Below are 19,974 nucleotides of genomic sequence, written 5' to 3' on the forward strand. Positions count from 1 at the left end.
ACAGGCATTTGTAATGGATGGACTGGCTTTTAGCGTGATGTTTCCCCTGGTACATGTCCGGTTGTTATTTCTGCCTGTCTTCAATAAGACTGAGTTTGAGAAACTTCAGTAAGAGGTCAAGGAAGGCTTATCTGCTCAGTCTGTCTGTTGAGGGAGCTGTTATTACTTCTCATGTACCTTTGAGGCAATTACCTCTGATAATAGAGTGCTCATTTCTATACTTAACAAAGATAGAATGAAATGTCTGAAAATTAAGCTCATGCTAATTAGGACTAGAAAACACGGGAATTTGTTTTCAAATTGTCATTAGTCTCTAAAGCAGGAGAAAGCTGATTTTTAATCACTAAAATATTTTAACTAGAGTTGGATGCTTTTCTGGAAGCTGTGATTTAAGCCATAGCTTTTTTTGACATAGAAGTTAATTTGTGAAATCACCTAAATTGACTGTGCAGTCAGGCTGGATTGTCACAGTAATTTTTTTATGGACTTTACCTATCACTTAGGTTGCTCTATGAAGTAATTTAGTAATTGACAAAACCTTCAGAATCAGTGCAATTGGTTCTTACTGTATTTGTCTGCATTAAGCAAGGCTTTGTATGTATACAAAGTAAAGTTTATGCCTGCTTCCAGACTGTGTGCTGTGGGCAGCGGAAGTGTTGCATACTAGTCGACCTTTGACCTTGTCAGGTTTGACTCTTTCAAGGGAGGAAAATTCAAAGTTGAGTGCAACCTTTATTGTATTATACAGTGCCATTCTATTTTGCTCAAGCTAAAAGAAATAATATAGAACACTGTCCTTTGTGGAGAATCTGACATCAAGGGGCCCTAAGGAATTGGTTCCTATTACATTTTATTGATGTGTACATTTGAATGGCAAATACTGTGTTACAGCAGAATATGAGCACATAGTTGTGTGACTGAACTGGTTTTTAAATTTGTTTCTTGACAGAAAACACTGAAAGAATATCTCTTCAGCTTCACTTAGCTTTAACTTCAAATGCACCATGGGTCCAGTGTCCTAGTCATTTAGAGCTTATGAACCAGTGTCGGCACATCAATGTCCGTGTGGATCCACGTGGCCTGAGAGAAGGACTGCATTATACAGAGGTATTGAAGTATTGGTGTTCTAAGCAGGATTGCGTGCTCTTTCCTTGTTAACGTGGTCTCTATCGAGTTTTACTTCCTTAGAAATTAGTTCTGTAAAAGGCTGTGTGGCTTACAGAACAGAAAATACCATCGTGCTCCCTTTCACTCTACAGCCTGAATCCAGGATTTAGCAATAGTTCTGCTGTACAGTGTTGTATAGTACATGCCAACAGAACTTTGAGTATCTGTGGTTAAAAAATAAAAACATATAAAAATATAGAAGCCAAATAAATAACCATACAGTAAGGTGTTTTGGGTTTGGATTTTTTTTTCCCCCTCTGGTTGTATTTTCACCTTTGACTCTCTGACTCAGTCAGTTATGATTACTGAGGAGAGAGGGTTTTGTTTTCATGAGGTCTTAAGTATTTCTGTCTGTGGTGGCCTAGCTTTGGTGGTGTTGCCATACCATCGTATATGGACCAAGATTTCACTTTACCTTGAGGGGTTGCTTGGATACAATGATGCAGCCTATTTTCTTGTTTCCTCACCTCTACCCCATCCCATTTTGAAAGGTGAGGGAGAAAAATGTGTGGTAATGGCTGTGTACAGCAGAAGCATCTTGCTGACTTTTCGCAGCTACGTTCAGATTCAGACAGCTTTTAATATGAAAGCCATTAAATTTCTTACTTTCTTTCCCAACCATCCTCTTTCACTCTTGCAAAAGAAACCCACCAGCAGAAAATATTTTTCAACCCTCTCCATCCTCATCCCAAACCTTATATTAACATTGAAATGTTTCCATTGCCTTGTGGTTGATCATAATGAAGGTGGTACCAGCTTGCATTTTAGAACCCACTTGCTTAAGGTGCTTAGAGTTGCAAGTCTTCTGCGGTATCACTGAGAACATTTTAGCAAAGTGGTGATGGAATAAGTTTTCAGAGATGGTATTTAAAGTTTGGCTGATGAAAGGCATGGTAAATCAAACTGTGTTTTATCAAACGTGATGATGGAAAGCAAGGATTAAAATACTTTTTATACAGAAACAGCTGAAATACACTAATAATGCTCTTTAGGATAAATTCTGAGTGGCAACTAGGTCAGGGTTTTGATATAGGGACTATCAAATGTGGGTTTAAAGCTTGAAAACATCTGGGGAGAGACTGAACTGAGTGTAAGTGTGAAAACTAGTTTGTGTGTGTGTGAATATTGCTCTCTTGCTCTTTCTAGGGTGATAGTGTTCAAATGAAGATTTCTTTTTTTTTTTCCCCAGTGATAACTACAAAGATTCAAAATACTCTGCAACTAGTTTAATATGTCTTGTCAATAATTTCATTTTGACCAAAGATTTCAAGTGACTGGGTTTAATTTTTTTCAGGTGTGTGGTTATGATACAGCAATGCCTAATGCAGGCCCTCTGTTCAGAGTTCCAGTAACTGTTGTTATACCAACAAGGTCAGTGAACCCAGGCTTTATCCGCATTTTTAAAGTTTAGGTTTCTGGACCCGCTTTACTTGTCATTTGTTTCACCACCTTCGTTCTCTGAGCGTCCTTGAACTTACCACTAACATTCATAAGGGAACAGAGGTCTGAAAAGATTCTTGCAGCAGACTTATACAGCAGTGGTTCTCCTGTAATTTTTGTTCCTGGCAGGCAGGACACAGTCTGTTCTGGTGAGCTTGGCCACAGTGGCAGCAGCTTTCTGATCCATCAGAATACAGATGGCTTGTTGACCAAAATATTAGTCAATATACGCATAGGTGTCAGTCAACTGCAGTTAGTTTTTTCATTTCTAACTGCTGGACTAGAGTACATAAAGGCACGTGGCATTATTTAGCAGGTGAAAATTAGGATAAGCTTCTATCACAACCTTAATACAGCAAATTTAGAGTTAGTATTGTGCCCACAATTGGTTTAAATGTGTGGCTTCAGTGGTGTTGTTAAGGAAGGAGAGTATCTTACTGAACATATGGACAGTCTGCCCTGAGGAAAAAAAGGAGGAAAAACTTTATTCATCAAAATATTACTCCTTATGTATCTTAGCTCACTTTAGTGGGAAGTTGCTCAGCAAGGAAAAGCAGATTCTATGAAAACTAGGATTCTTTGATACTTATGTTTAAGCACGGTAACTCTGAGGAGGTGGGGAGGGTGTCTACATAATGTGGCGGAGCTGATGTGTTGAATCTGTTACATACATTGGGCTGTCAGTTTCTGTACTAGTATGGATTAAAAAAAAAATGGTGCTGAGGACTGAATGTCCTCATTGTATGCTTTTTTGAGAGTATTTTTGCATGTAAAAATACTTTCTTAAAAAAAAAAAGGGCGGAGAGGGGCTTCACAGCTTCTTTGATTACAGTTTGTTTTCTTTTTGACATACAGAGTAGATGAATCATCAAGCTATGACCTGACATACACAGATGTTCATTTTAAACCTGGTCAGATCCGAAGGCACTTCATTGATGTTCCACAGGGTGCTACATGGGCTGGTAAGGAAAATAACCACATTAGTTCAGTAAAAAAAAAAAAAAACACATTAATTCATTAAAAAAACCCCACATTAATTCAGTAAAAAAGATTGCATCTGTCAGACTTGACAAAGTTGTCTTGAAATCATTTTGAGTTCTGCCTGAATGACAACTGAATGATTTGACCCATGAATACATAAAATATTTGACTTTAACACTCAGAAGAGTGATTTCGAGTTGTCTCATGGTTTCTGTTATAGTCGAATCCTGATGCTCAGTCTTCTAGAAACCGGCAAGTTGCCCATAACTGGAGGAATATCTCATGTTTATGGGAAAGTACTACTGACTGAGGTTTTCCTAGTTTTTATGTGTGTAGGGTTGATAGATGTCTTATTGGAGGAAAATGTGGTTTTCATAGTGGGCAAGTGACTCATAATTCTGCAAGGAGGAAAAAAAATTGTTTTTTCATCTTCCTGTGTGAGATCACTGAATAACAGTCCTTTCAACAATCTTTCATTTAGACTGAAATTAGTGATAAAACTCTTAGTTGGGAATTCAGCCGCAGTCTGTCTCTACAGATCATACTATCTGATTAACTTTCTCCGTTTGTTTGAGTTGTATTTCTCATAACTGGTCTCTGAATTTAGCTAGTTTTCCATAACTTGAAAGGCTCTCTGCAAATAACATATATAGGCGTTATTCACATATGGAGCCCACTTGGTGTACTGCATAGCGTCTTAAATTACAATTATTTTTGAAACTAGTTTTTTTCTGGTGAATCTCTGTTTTCCTTCTAAAATTCTTGACTCCTGAAACTAAATTTAATTTTTTTCTTTAATCTAGAAGTGACCGTATGTTCGTGTTCAGCTGATGTGACTGCCAAGTTTGTGCTTCATGCTGTTCAGCTAGTGAAACAAAAAGCATATAGAAGTCACGAGTTCTACAAATTTTCCTCCTTACCAGAAAAAGGATCAGTGACTGAAGCATTTCCTGTCTTAGTAAGTTGCCTTTGAGTGGCATGGGAGAAAAAAGAGAAAGTAATATATCAGTGCGCTATAACGTAACTCATTCTGGATTTCTTTTCCAAAGAAAAACCCCAAACCCAAGCAACTATGCCTTTATTAAAGTAGTGAATGGATCTGTTTTTCAGTTTTGAAAAGATCTCCAATAGCTCACAAGTGTGTCTTAATTATTTAGTATTACCCTTATAATATGTGTTAATCTCTTCAATTCGTTGGTAATTGTTTATACAAGCCAGTTTGTTTCCCTTTCGAACAAGGGCTGTGACCTGTTGGATAAATGTAGTTTTAGTGCTTATGTGGTAATCTGGGTCATCTCCTTGATGTTGAAGCCAGGTGAATACTGACTGGCTTACATTCTTACTGCTTTAGATACAGCAGGCTTTGCTTGGATAATCCTAGTTCAGGAGTCCAAAAGAGAACTAAGGAGTAAGCTAACAGTTCAGGGGTGTGGATACTAGAGTCCACTTCTGAAGTTTGTCCCCTGCCTTGCTTAGCTTAGTTGTATAGCTCTAAAGCCTAAGAGTGGTTATGATTTCTATGCTATTCAGTCCTTTACCCTTAAGGTAAGCTTAAGTAAGACCTTAAGCTTACTTTATCCCTTTGGCATATTGTGAATTTTATCATGTTAGTTAAGAAAAAAAAATAAAAACAAAAGAAGACCCACAACCAAGAGGAAAAAAACCCTTAAGCTTATTGTCATGTTATTTAAGCAGTGAGATCTTTTTCTGATACACATTTTCTAGTGCACACATTAAATTCATCTATGAACTAACCTGCTTGGTTTGAAGGATAGGGAAGGAAGATGTAATATTTAAAAGTTGTACCGTTCTCTGTACAATATACCCCAGGCATTCTTTGTTTAGAGGCAGTTGTCAGTCATCCTGTTTTGTTGGAACTATCTTGTATTTTCTGGACCAAGTATAATGGCTTGATACTGTACAAACATATGCAATTGGAATAACCTGGATGTAACAAGGTCTTTTTGAGCTATACTCCCAGTTTTTTGGCTTAGAATGAGGGAGGCTGGGGTGCAATGTAGGGGAAGATGGGAGCTTGTATCTAACTTCGTGGTTTTGTTACTCAGGCTGGAAAAACCATTGAATTCTGTGTTGCTCGGTGGTGGGCAAGCCTTAGCGATGTTAGCATCAATTACACTATTTCTTTCCATGGTGTACTTTGTGCTACTCCTCAGCTAAACATGGTAAGTTTCCCAGAGTGTTTATTTTTATTCTGAAATCCTGTGGTATCTCAGAATTAAAAAACTTTTTTTATGCCTGCTTGTATTTAGAAGGACTAAAAGTTTCTTTATACATCAGATATTCATATTTTCTCTTAATATAGGAGTTCAGTCCCACAGATATGCCCATTACTATTATTTATTAATTTTTCTATGCCTTTTCATTATAAATCAGTAGGGGGAGAAACCCAAAACCAAACCAACCAACCAAACAACCAAACCCAAGACCAGTAGAAAGGACACACTAAAAAGCTGAAATTGTAACTATACTTCACTAGCAGCTATTTGTGAGAATAAACTTTCTGGGACCACAGTTCTTGAACTTGAATATCTAGGCTACCATTGCTAAAAGACAATACTCTCAATACCATTTTCAGAAAAACATGCCATTGAAATTTATTTTCTGTTCAGTGTTTTATTGAGATGGGCTGATTGGTTTGAGAGTCATTGTTTAGGGCAGTTGAAGGCACAGTGAATGGGCAGTGTTGTGATTCTTAAGGCTCTGTGATACTAAAGTGTTGAAGTTATTAAAAGCATTATAATATTTACAGTACTTGGTCTTGCCCCTGTGTTCTTTGCTATCCCGTGAAACCTGGCTTAGCTTGGCTTTACCTCCCTCAGGAGCGGGCTCTTGTTGAGAACTGATGTGGCAATCCTTAACATGAAGCAGCCCCATGCTAATTAATCCTGACTTCTTTTTTTTTTTTTTTTTTTCATCTGAGATCCAAAGCAAATTATAGCCATGAGTGAATTTGAATGTATTCAGGCTCTAAGAGCTGAATAAACTGGGGAAAAAAGGGTGGGTGCATTGTGCTGAGGTGCCAGGTCTTAAACCAGTAGAGCAGGAAAAGAAAGAGCTCCCCCACCCCTGCAGGATTACATCAACTGATTAATGGAGAATTAAAAATGGGAGACTACAAACAGTTTTGCCCTTCCTTCTTGAGCTCCTCTAACTTCCATAAAATAAATTTCAATAGTGCTGCTATACTGGTGGTTTTGTCATGGGAGACTGCTAGAAAAATAAGTCTTCAAATTACTTTGCCCATCACTAGCCTGTGTATGTGTTTCTTTTTGAAAAAGTTTAACTGTTCTGTGGGATTAATCCTAAGCAGCAGCACCATAAAATACTTGCTTTAAGGTTCTTCATGAATAATACTTGTTTTTATTGAATTACATATTCAACGGAAGTCATCACAAAAGCACAAACAAAACCCAGCGCTGCCCAGAGTGTGACTTGCGCAGTTCTGTACAAAGTACTTGAATTACTGGGGGGGAGGGGGATAAATAAGACTTTAGGTCCAACTTCTAAAGTTATGCAAGTCCCAGTTTATCTGCTGTTGTAGAAGAGATAACGTGGTGACACTTTCAAACTCATGCAGTATGATTTCTTATAGCTTGTGTTGTATGGTCCACATCTGATATTGTGAGTGCACAGAAGCATAATTGTTATATACTCTTTCTTTAGCATGCTTCAGAAGGCATCGTACGATTTGATGTCGAGTCCCTGTTGAAGTATGAAGACATCGCTCCATGCATAAATCTGAAAAGCTGGGTTCAAACGCTCAGGTAGAGTTTCTGAGAAACTGTGCTGGGGAAGTGTGAAAACTATTACAGATTCGCTGAATGGAAAGGGTTGGAAGGGATGTCTAGAGATCATCTAGTCCAACCCCCCTGCCAGAGCAGGATCACCTGGAGTAGATCCCACAGGAACAAGTCCAGGCGGCTTTTGAAAGTCTCCAGAGAAGGAGACTCCACTCCCTCTCTGGGCAGCCTGTTCCAGGGCTCTGTCACCCTCACAGGGAAGAAGGGTTTCCTCATGGTCAGGTTGAACCTTCTGTTTTCCAGTTTATGGCCACTGCCCCTAGTCCTGTCACTGGGCACCACTGAGAAGAGCCTGGCCCTATCTTCCTGACACCCACCCTTTGGATATTGATAAGCACTGATAAGATCCCCCCTCAGCCTCCTCCTCTCCAAGCTGAACAGACCCAGCTCTCTCAGCCTTTCCTCATGTGGAAGGTGCTCCAGGCCCTTCATCTTAGTGGCCCTGTGCTGGATCCTCTCCAATAGTTCCTTGCATTAGTATGTGGTTAAAACAGTAACAAGTTAACAGTGAATTTTAGGATAACAATATTCTTGTAAAATTTTTATTATGTTTGGAAGCATCAATTAATATTTCTCAGCATTCTCCTTTTTGGTTCCTTTTACCTTCAACAAAATTTGAGAATGATGGTGACTTTTTTCCATGCAAATTATTTTCCTTAAGAGAATGTTTTTAAAAAATTACAAAATATTCCATTGCTTCTGAAGGAGACAGAGCTAAAATGCACTGTAATATTTAAAGAAACAAACTGTAGAATTATTTGATGCTACTGTTTGTTATTTTGGGATTTTTTTTTTTAAGCAGCTGCTTCAGAGCTGTCCCAATTTTGACATGGGAAGGATTGTCTTCTCTCTCTTGCTTGGTTGGAAGTGTTTTTGTAGGCTGTGGTGCAGAATTTTATGTAGAAGGTTGTGTTTGTCTTGTCAGTTTGACACATGCTGATTTGGAGGAAAAGCTTTGTTGGAAAATTCCTAAGCAATTCAACAATGACTGAAGTTGGTCACTTCAGGAGGAGAAAGAAATGCCATACGGTTTAAGCAGTACTTTAGGACAGGTCAGGCAATTTCACAGTGATCAGTAATCCAAAGTCTTCCATATTTGGTCTCTTGAGTTTCAAATGTTTGGAGGCAGGGTGACTGGTAGAGAGAAGTATCAGGTATGATATTACTCTCTGCTTAATTCTTCTGTCAGCATCCATCTGGTGGCTGCCAGACTAGGAAACCTGGGTTAAATGGACCGGTGGCCTGACCCAGCACAGATATTTCACTGAGTGACTAGTCTGTGCTCTTGGCAGTGAGAGAGCTGAGAGGATCTTGCAAAAAAATTTTGATCATGTAATATTACATTCATATATTCTGACAACCTTTAATAAACTTAAACGACGCCAGGCTGCCCTCATTCTGCTGTTCTGTATTTCTGAATTGCTGATTTTCCTGTATCATTATTTAGCCTTATTCTTTGATGCTTAGGGTCTGAAGTGTTTGTGCTGCTCTGAACAGTAGCTTGTCCTGACTGTATCTCACTTAACATACACTGCATATGTACGTACATACGTACCTACTACACATGTAGCATATGTTCACGTACTTTTGTGGTACTACTATGACTTCTGTAAGGCCTCTTACAAATTATCCTCTGATACATCCTTTTATAATAAACAATTACCAACTGTTTTTTCTGTCCTCTGATTATGGTGCCATTAATCTTTCAGTCTATGAATAAAAGTGCTGATTGCAGCATGGGTACTAAAGATGTAAAGGGACCTGATGGTTTTTTTTCCTAATGCTGAAATGTGATAGTTTTCCCTTTTTCTTTAATTTTAATTTATAGCCTTTAATTTTGAGTATCTAGATGTGCATGCTAAGCTCTGTTGGCTTAATTCTTTGGCAGTGTCTGTAACGTCACTAACCCTTGAGTTTGAACTGACACTCATTTTAACTGAGGAATTTATGCTCCTTTGGATATTTACAATATTTTTAAGAGATTTTGTTGCATGTGCTGAATTCAGTTGTACTTCACAATATGCTTCTGCTCAAGCAAGGCAAAATTTTGATGGAGGATACAGGTTTTCTAATGGTGCCTTCTGTTGTTGTTTTTGTTTAACTGCAGACCCGTGAGTGCAAAAATAAAACCTTTGGGCTCCAGAGACATTTTACCAAATAATCGTCAACTGTACGAGATGATTTTGACCTATAACTTCCATCAGGTAAGGATTATAGGTGGTTGTATCTTTTAAAAGCCATTGATAAATACAGCATGTTTTCTAAAATCAGATTTTATCTGTAGCTTTCTGTCATAAATGAGATCTAGACTCACACTGTAGACTCCTTACAGTCAAAATTCAGATTTGTTTCTCTTTAGGAGCTACTGTCGCTTGAAATGGGCTTTAGTTCGGGTAACCTTTTGAATATGTATGTGAGGATTGTACTTGTTTTATTCAATAGTTAGTTAAATGTTTTGACCTTTCTTTTAACAGCCTAAGAGTGGAGAAGTAACACCAAGCTGTCCGCTTCTTTGTGAATTGTTGTACGAATCCGAATTTGATAGTCAACTGTGGATTATTTTTGACCAAAACAAAAGACAGATGGGTTCAGGAGATGCCTATCCACATCAGGTATAGAGTAATTTATTTATTTTACTTTGTTTTCTGCACGACATGAAGGTTTTCATTCTTTTTAACCTCCCAGGCCTGCTGTTAGCTCCTAACATTTCCTGATCCATAGGTATAAAGTTCTTATATCTTCACAAGAAGACAGGTTCAGTAGTGAGATATCTGTATGGGGGGAAAAAAAAAAAAAGAGTAGATTGACAGGTTTGTTTCCATGATAATGCAACATTATTGGGTTTTTTCCACTTCCAAGGAAGGAGAAAGAGTTGTGGTGTGTTTTATTTCTACAAAAAGCTGTTAACTTGATTTCTTGTGATTTTTGACCGGTGCTTCTCAAGAAGTGAAGTCAAGTTCTTATTGTCTTTATGTTTGGGTTTTCTATGAAGATGACACTGTGAATTGTCTCTTTGGGCTGGCAACAAGCCATTATTTTTTCTGTGGTCTGACTTGTCTGCTGATAGACCAGAGGCTTCTGTATCCATAAAGGCTGTCTTCAGTCCCGTTGATGTCTTCAAACAGCCTTTTAAATGTGGTAGCATGGTTTACTTCCTGTTGCTGTCTTTCGGAGGGAGGTTTTTTTGCACAAGACTTGTGGATGTTGCACCCTCTGTGGGAATCTCTTTCTCCTGGAACAGTGTATCTGGATCATGCTAGAGGAGAGGAATAAAAAAAAATTAAAATGCATAAGAGAAACATTTTCTGTATTTTTTTTCTATTTTCTAAACCAAAATGACGGTTGGAGTTCATCAATGTGATGTTTATTCTGATAGATTGATCATTCTGGAAGTATACAAAAGATCATCTTTAACGCATGTCACTTGAATCTCATGAATGAATTTCAGAAGTTGTATTATTTAAACTCCCAGTCCTTCACCTGACTTTGTACGGTGCTACAAAATCTAAAAATCACCGGAGTACGAGTATTCTGTTAACCTGGTGGACTACCATGCCCTAAATCTTAGTGTTGTGCATCACAGAAGTAGATTCTGGAAGCAGGGTAGTTCTGAATTATTGTTCCTTTCTATTTAGGGTTGCCTTTTGTGTTATAGCAGCAGCAGAAAGGAAACTTAGCATGCTACTGCTCAAAACATCCACATAGTGCTCTTTTTAGGCTGATAGAAATGAAGTAATGTTTTCAAAACCAAGTACCTGAGAGTCTTTTTGTTTCGATTGGTGTTTTTTGGGCTGGGAGGGAGAGGTGTGTTTTGGTTTTTGCTTTTAATAAATGGAGTTGATATTATCTGCATATCACTAACTGAATACATAAAAAGCTCAGGGCAAAGAGTGTGTCAGCTCTTTTAATTGCAGCCTTAAATTTCACAGGGTCGCTCAGTGTGGAAGCTGGTACAGTGTTTGAGACAGTAGGTGATGTCCTGTGATCTAAAACGCAGAGCACCCGAAGTTACATACGAAACCGAAAATGTATCAAGGCAAACTTGCTAGAGGTTTTGAGCTGAAAGTTTGGCAAGGATTCTGGTTATTATTTGAGCAGATAATACAGTGTTAGCATAGGAACGAATGATGTCAGCCTGTTTTGTCATCGGAAAAATTAGTGTTTTTTCAGTCAATGTGAAAAAAACCAATGTGTTTTGGCTGCTATCCAGCCTTGAAAGCACTCTGTTTTCAGGAGATTCCAAAACTGAGCCACCTAGCCATTTAAAATATGCTAGAGCTATATGGATCAAGAAGAACATGAGTCTTATTTCTGGGTTTCTTTGTGCATGGTGAAGTATTGAATCTTGACATTTATGAGAACTTTTTTCTTTCAGTATTCTGTGAAACTGGAAAAAGGAGATTATACTATTCGGTTACAAATTCGTCATGAACAGAACAGCGAGCTGGATCGCATCAAAGACCTTCCATTTATTGTTTCTCACAGGTTGTCTAGTACCTTGAGCTTAGATATTTACGAAAACCATAGCCTTGCTCTCTTAGGGAAGAAGAAATCCAATAGTTTGATATTACCACCGAAACACAGTCAGCCGTTCTTTGTTACATCTCTGCCTGATGACAAGTAAGTTGCTGAAGTCCTGTTTTTCTCACCTACCTCTAACCAGCTGCCTCTGCACCTAACTAACTAAAATGATACTTTGATAGTGTCGACCTGTTTAGGCTTGGCAATTCCTTGTGTTTCTCTTTGACCATCTGGGTTCTTTATTGTGGTCCCCATGGGACATTAATGGACCTGGCTTTAACACTGAGCTTTCTCCCTTTGAACAGAATACCTAAAGGAGCAGGACCAGGATGTTACCTTGCAGGAGCTCTTACATTGTCTAAAACAGAACTTGGAAAGAAAGCTGTGAGTATTTGAAATGGATGACGGCTTCTTTTTTTGAAACTTCTGAAGGAAGTAAATGGCATGCCAGGAAGTGCTGTATTTCATGGTCTTAGTACTTTAAAGAGCACTAGGTTTGGTAACAACACATTTTAGAAGCAGTTGTTTCATTATAAAGTCAAAGTAACTGCTAAGTAGTTCTGGTCTTATTTTCATCTTATTTCAGATTTAATTCCATTTTCTAATTTTGAATTCGAATTCTTTCACTCTGAATCCTTGTATTTCTAGAAGCAACTGCTTTTTTGTTGGTTTGGAGTCTTTAAAAGTGCTTTTTTGTAATTGCTGAGCTTAGTATGATTTTTGAATGAAGAATAATTGCATATATATTGTTTAGTGCATGTTGGCTCCCTAATGAATAGCTATACTCTTCCTTGCATGCATACAGTTTTCAGCAAAAATACGTGCCTTCTTTTTTTCTACATGTTACTGTTACAACGTAGTAGGAATTTTGCTGACTCAGATGCATAAGCAGATATTCTTACTGGCTGCACACTGATGTTGTCAACCACTAATAGACTGTATGCTCCAACAGAATGATGCAAGATCTCTGTATGTGATGCTAGAAAAAATAAAGCTGTAGGGGTTTGGTTTTTTGGCTCATAATGCAGCATGCTGTGAAAGCTGTTTGCTAACCTGTATGAACATGTAGTTTGTAGAAACCAGACACTCGTGTGTGTATCTGGTGCTAACGTATTTAGGAGATTCCCTTAACTGTTTGTAAATGGATGGCAAAGCTCAGAATAGATTTGAATCGATCTTGATGACTGTTAGTATTTAGAAGTAGTTCATCTATGTCCACATATCCACATCAGCCACAGATGTGGTTGAACAACATGTATAAAACTGGAGTATGTTTTCATAGAAAGCAAGTTTCTGTGAGTCGATGGGCACATACCTTTAGATCTTGTGGAGTAGAAAAGTTTAGTTCATTCAGTCTGATTTAGTTGTAGGTAGTACTTTTGGGACAGATTGCATGTAACTGCAGGTTGGAGAATATCTGTCAGGAGAATTATGTATCAATGAGGAAAAACCCAGTAACTAAGAACTCTAAAATATTTAGGTTTATATTTCTTTGATTCCTGCAAGCTTGCAAGTATACTGTTATGAAATCCACGGTAAATCTATTACAGTGATATAGTATAGTTTCCCTATCTTGAATTCTGCACTTCCTTGAACTATTAGTTGTAATTCTCTTCTGTCTTGCTTTAAAAACAGACTGTCATTATATATAGTGAATTCTGAGGTGGGAAGTAGGAGGTATTGCCTGTCAACTTTCACATGATGAGGAATACTTCAGAGCTTACACAGGGAGAAATTCTAGCTGAGGTGTGTCACATGTTGTAGTCTAAGGCATTACTGTTACGGTCATATTTCAGTAGAAAAAGGGTAGTATCAAGTAGCATCAGACACTTTCTGCTGCCTTCAGGAACCTCATTATGTACCAGGAGGCAAAAAGGAGGACTAGGCAGCAAAGTTGTCTTTAGGTCAGCAAGTAGATGCAATATGAGGGAAAATGTATCTAATTTCTGTATATTTATTATGAAATAGAACAATACCGGTAAACAGTCGAAATCTAAAATCTACACTTTTGAGGCTGAATTTCTGTAATGTATTAACTTAAGCTAAGTGGTTAACAACACTTGCTTGTCTTACAGGAATAACGGACTGTATATACAATAATGCATTGTTTCATTAATTTTTAAAACTGGAGAGAGCATGCTTTAAGAGCATGTTTGGTCATAGATGTGACTCTCTAGAGGTTTAAAAACCTGTAGGTTGACAGTATAACCGTAATTGTACAAGAGAAGGTGTCTCCATCCTGTGTGGTGTGTGCATGTTTTCTTACAGTATGTTATTCTAACTCCCAGGGGCAGTCTGCAGCAAAGCGACAAGGAAAATTTAAAAAGGTACTGAATGTTAGTTTTTGAAAAAGATATACTTAAGTCTTTTTGCATATGACTTAAAGAATTTGTCTACCAGCATTGGTTTTTAATTTGTCTACCTCCTTAGTCCTGAGTTGCTTACTTCAGCACCTTAAGTATGTGTACTGGTAGAATGACAAAACACAACTGTAATACAAAGCTGAGAGGCTCACGAGCATCTGGATACTTCTCAATAAGTGCTGTAAAAATGCATGTGGTGATTAGTGGTTTGTAATTTTTCTGTTTATGAAATACTCGGGATTCTTCAGTGTTTGCAGTCGAGTTTCTGTGGCAAGTGTTTCTGCCTATTCTGTCTGCAGATTGAGAACTGAATACGAACCTAACACTTGGATGTAGAATTGAATATCTAACCAAGTCTAATGAATTGGGAGCTGGCTTTGTTACAGTCATAAAAAACATACTGTAGCAAACAAGTGTTTTTCCTTAGGATGGATGGACTTGATTGAAAAGTCTCTCAATTCCTGATTTTACTCTAATGGAATCTTACTTGTCACAGGCTAGAGTTTATACAGTGATGTAGCAGAGAGGAGAATTTACAGAAAGAATTTATGAGCATGTGTGAGATATTTTGGGTAGAAAGCGAGTGACTTCTAACATAGCGGTGTTTTGATATTGTGCTTTTTCATATTTTTACATTAGGTAATACAGTATTCTGCCAGCAGTCAGGGACTGAAACAGGCTTTATGAAAAAACACAAAACATTGTTATTAGGCTACCTTTATAAGGCTGCTGGGATTTCTCCTTGTTTTATTCTTAAGTTGAAAGGCTATTTACATTCTTCTGTTTTCAAGTTACCTGTGTTCTAGAGTGACATGCAAGTTAGTCAGGATTCTAGTTAGAAATAAAGCATGAGAATCACGAATAACACACAACTGAGCCTGCTAACTTGCTCTGGTCTTTGGTGTAATAACATGGTGTGTGGGAATGTGATTAGGCTTTACGAGGAGGATTTTAATGCGTGTTGCCGCAATTGTATTTACATACTGCATCTGAAAATTATGCAGATCACTTCTAGAAAGATGATTTTAAAATCCCATATGAACACATGGCTTCCTGATGAATAGGGTATAAAATCTTCACTAAGTAAATCTCTAACAAGGGAGTTAATCTCTAATTATAATTTGATTTGCATAACAAAATCTGTTAAACAGAACCAAGAGGCTGTATGTTCTGGTTTTTTGCTATGTTTTTTAGAACAGAAACCGGTGTTGAGGTCTGAGCAAGTAAAAACTGTTGTTTTTGATACTTCCACCTATTATTCCTAAGAGGCATCAGCATACTAGCAGCGAATAAATAAAACTGGATTTCAGAGCATTGATCCATAACAGCTCCCTTAATATATTTTTTCTGAGAATGCAACTCTGAGGGCTTCCTAATATACAGGTTTTGAATACTTACCCTGCTCTGCCATAGGTTTTCCAGCATGGAAAACATGTTTACATATTTCTTGTGACCCAGTCCGTCAAAAAAGGCATGTGCAGATTTTTCAAATTTTTCACAGACAAGTCCAGGCCCTCTTGTAGGATTAGGAGTGTTAATCTACAAATCCCGTTTTTATTTTGTGTGGTTTTTGCTCCCTTACCCATGTCTAGTCTGTGGAAGGCCTTTTTTACCTGCTTTTTTTTTTTTTTTTTTAAAGTTGAGAATGGAGGGAACTTGTTAGGTTGCACTTGTGTGTGTGACACTACCAGAAACCCCGGGTGTGCATTTCTGGTTGTTTGGAAGTACTTTTATTTTCACAGAATCACTGAATGCCCAAGGCTGGAAGGGACCTCTGGAGATCATCCAGTCTAACCCCCTTGCTCGTCAAGGCCTCCTAGAAGTAGTTTCCAGGACCATGCCCAGGGCAGCTCTTGAGTATCTCCAAGGTGTGGAGACTACACAGCCTCTCTGAGAAACCTGTGCCCAGTCACTCCAACTCTGAAAAGTGTTTCCTGATGTTCAGGTGGAACGTCCTGTGTTTCTGTTTGTGGTCATTGCCTCTGGTCCTGTCACTGGGCACCGCAGAAGAGAGTCTGGATTTCTCTTTACACCCTCCCTACAGATACTTAGATAGATTGAGAACCTTCCTCCTTCACCCTGCAGATGCTGCCTTCTCTCTAGGCAGAACAGTCCCAGCTTTCTCAGCCTTTCATCACAAGAGATGCTCGTCATCTTCATGGACCTACACTGGACTCTCTCCCGTACATCCATGTCTCTCTTGTACTGGGAAGACCAGAACTGGACACAGTACTCCAGGTGTGGCCTCACCAGTGCAAAGTAGAGGAGAAGGATCACCTCCCTTGACCTGCTGGTAGTGTATCTAATGCAGCCAGGATACCATTAGCCCTCCTTCCCATGAAGACACACTGCTGGCTTATGTTCAAGCTGGTGTCCCAAACGTCCTTTCCTGCCAAGCTGCTCTGTGGCTTGGTGGCCCCAGCATGTACTGGTGCATGGGTTTATTCTCCTCCAGGTGCTAGACTTTTCAGTTCTCCTCGATGAACTTCATGAGGTTCCTGACAACCCGTTTCTGCAGGGTGTTTATGTCCCTCTGGATGGCAGCACAGCCCTCTGCCATATCAGCCACTTCTCCCAGCTTGGTGTCATCTGCAAACTTGCTGAGGGTGCACTCTGCCTCATCATCCTGAGCAATAATGTTGATGTTGAACAGGATTAGATCCAGTATTGACCCCTGGGGTATGTCACTAGTTACTGGCCTCCACCAGTGTGCCACTGATCACCCTGCTCTGGGCCTGGCCACTCAGCAGGTTTTAGTCCCCCTGACTGCTCATCCAGCCCATACTTCAACGGTTTCTCTATTTTGCATGAAGTCACTTTGAGGTTATGCCAGGAAATCATAGAATCATAGAATGGTTTGGGTTGGAAGGGATCTTAAAGATCACCTAGTTAAAGCCCCCCCAGCAGCCTCGTTTTCCAAAGAACATAGTTATTTCTTTTGTGACATAAAAATGTCAGTGGGTTCTCTTTCCACAAAATAAGCACGTGTCTTTGTTTTACTAAACACATACAGCAGAATTGTATGCCTAATCCATAATTTTCTGCTCGAAGAGCTATTCTGGGGAACTTAATTTTATCTAAAAAACCCCAGATGTAGAACAAGACCCAAAATCAGTTCTATGTACCTTTCTTCTTTCACAACCGAACTTCTGTAATGCAGTTACCATCTCATTTTTTTCCCCTTGACTTCAAATTTGTTCTGAATGTAGCTAAAATGAAAACAAATCATTGACCTTTTCTTTTATGCAAGAAGCATTTTTTTGATGTTTTACATAAAGCAGCTTTTGAACAGCAATATGTAACAACTAGCTAAGGGACAGAAGTTTCTACATCTTCCTATCCACTCTGCCATCCTTTCCTCCCATTTGAAGCAAGAAATACATTATGCAGATATTGATAAATACTAGACTCTGCTGATTTTGTGTGCTCTGGGGGGTTTTGGTAGTGGGGAAGGGGCTACAGGGGTGGCTCCTGTGAGAAGCTACCCTAGCTCCAAGTCAGACCCACCTCTGGCCACAGCTAAGCCAGTCATCACCTCTGTCACTAACATATTTAAGAGGGGAAAACAAAGAGAATCTGCAGTGTAGAGAGGAGTGGGATGGCAGATGCCATGGTCAGCTTGGAAAAGTGGGGAGGAGGTGGGCCGGAGCAGAGGTTCCCCTGCAGCCCATGGCGAGAGGGCAGGCTGTGCCCCTGCAGCCATGGAGGGTCACCGTGGTCTCTGGTTTGATTGGGACCAAGTTAAACTGATATTTTTCTTCCCCAAGTCAAGTCTGGTTTGCTCTCTGGTGGAGGCCAGTAACTAGTGACATACCCCAGGGGTCAATACTGGATCTAATCCTGTTCAACATCAACATTATTGCTTATAACTGGTGACTGATCGCTCCCTGTCCTTGTCTCGATCCATGATCCTTTTTTTTTCTCCCTATCCTATAGCAGGGAGGAGTGATCAGGCGGCCACGTGGTGCTTTGCTGTCTGGGCCTAAACCCATGACACAGTGGAAGAGTAATAAATACCACTGTGAAGTTGAATGTAAAAGACACTATCCCTCTTTAATCGGAAGGCCTTAAAAAATAGGATGAAGTACATGCCTGATTTAATTTTATGTAAACCTGGTTGGTGACTTCAAGAACTCTTATTCATTTTCAGTTAAATAAGAATATTGCCATCAAAATAAGCAACGTTGCACAAATTGTACATATCTTAAAGTAGGTAAAAATTCCTTATGCACATTCAGTTGTGTGTATGCAGATGTGCATGGTAGGTATTAAATGGAAAATGAGCCCAGGGCTGTGTTCCTTCAAGGACCTTTTTCCTGTGGTTAATTTTGCTGTGAATGCTTTAAAGTACAAATAACAGTAATTCATATGTTTCTTCCACAGAAAGTACTAGATGTTGAATCATTGGATAAAAATCTAAATTTAAATCTTTAAACAGAATTAACTGTCAGTTATCTTTTTTGAGAGGTTTTGATGGTATTGTGCTTGTTTATGTGTGCAGTTTGTAGTTCTAGTTAAAAGTAAACCCACTGAGGCTTATCAGGCTGTGCACACAGTACACTGACCAAAGTGCAGATCTTATATGCTTCCAAAGGTTTTTAATATTGCTTAATTTTTTTAGAGGATAAATGAAAGTCAGCTTTCTCATTAATCTTAAAGCTTCCTCAAAGAAATTTTTTCAATGGATATGTTCACTTGCTGCATTTCTCTGCAGCTCTATATCTTTTTATAGGTATATATAAAATCAAATCCAGTACACTAGCAGTTCTGTTGCTGTGGAACAGAGTGAAATTTGAATAAGAAAACAGATGAAAGTGCTGAATTGTGAAAATTTGCCTTTCTCCTTAATCTCTAATGATGAATGTTTCAGTCATGGCAATGACAGTGTTATTCTGGGATCTTATGGTATCTAGGGGTTGCCAAGTTTTATAAATAATGCTAGTGTTTACAGTCAGAATAGAAAAAGGAAAGAAGCCTTCAGTCCATCTTACTGTCTTGTGATAGTTCAGTTAAATGTGATAAGCACCTAAACTTTGTTTATCCAATTGAATGCATTTGATGCCTGTAGAGAAGAGTATGCTTCTTTTTCTGTAAGCTCTTTTGAAAAAGCAGGGTGCTGTAGGTCTGAAGCTCATTGTTTTCCTTTCAGAGGTCTAACTAGCTGTGAGAATGGGGAAATGACATTTACTGTTGATGGTTCAGCTACATAGCATCAGTCTCTTAAATGAAAGTGTTCATCCACCTATGTGGGATTTTGTTAATCTACCCATGCTTGGTTTGAAACTTAAACTAGAGTGGTAGAACCTTCTCCTATAGACAAGGCTTGAGAACGGAGAGGCCATTTAGATACAGAACTCCAAACATATGTTGGAGTAAGATCAGAGAGGACTTTCAGGAAGGAAATCCTGAAATATTAGAAGAATGTTTCTAGAAAGGCAGGTGTCTGTCTTAGGAAAGTATTAGTCTCCATAGAGGATGTCTTCTAAACATCACTGTGAACTACTGGTTCAGATTTTTATACTGAACTCCTTAGGCACTTTAAAATGTTTGGTTTGTTTTAATGGACTACATTCTTGCTTTCTACTGTTCTAATTACCTTAGCCAGCCCCATACCACATTCCTAACCTCTATCCTCCACAACGTGTGCTTGCCTCCATGACCTGGTTTGTCATGCTTTGGCC

The 19,974-nt window shown here is 38.7% G+C and overlaps 1 protein-coding gene across 1 annotated transcript in view; it reads left to right on the forward strand.

Moving 5' to 3' along the window:
* The window catches only part of TPP2 (tripeptidyl peptidase II), a gene marked incomplete at its 5' end in the record, with an annotated part of 44,702 nt that overhangs the window by 13,327 nt on the left and 11,401 nt on the right, over window positions 1–19,974 (forward strand). Inside the window, 10 exons of the mRNA XM_010157825.1 lie at window positions 950–1,107; window positions 2,462–2,538; window positions 3,463–3,569; window positions 4,392–4,546; window positions 5,655–5,771; window positions 7,273–7,373; window positions 9,517–9,613; window positions 9,884–10,021; window positions 11,785–12,029; window positions 12,236–12,314. Of these exons, the coding sequence (XP_010156127.1) occupies window positions 950–1,107; window positions 2,462–2,538; window positions 3,463–3,569; window positions 4,392–4,546; window positions 5,655–5,771; window positions 7,273–7,373; window positions 9,517–9,613; window positions 9,884–10,021; window positions 11,785–12,029; window positions 12,236–12,314 (1,274 nt within the window). The remainder of the gene's footprint in view (window positions 1–949; window positions 1,108–2,461; window positions 2,539–3,462; window positions 3,570–4,391; window positions 4,547–5,654; window positions 5,772–7,272; window positions 7,374–9,516; window positions 9,614–9,883; window positions 10,022–11,784; window positions 12,030–12,235; window positions 12,315–19,974) is intronic.

The sequence above is a fragment of the Eurypyga helias genome, unplaced genomic scaffold, assembly GCF_000690775.1.
Source record: "Eurypyga helias isolate BGI_N326 unplaced genomic scaffold, ASM69077v1 scaffold1828, whole genome shotgun sequence".
In the NCBI taxonomy this organism is placed as follows: Eukaryota; Metazoa; Chordata; class Aves; order Eurypygiformes; family Eurypygidae; genus Eurypyga; species Eurypyga helias.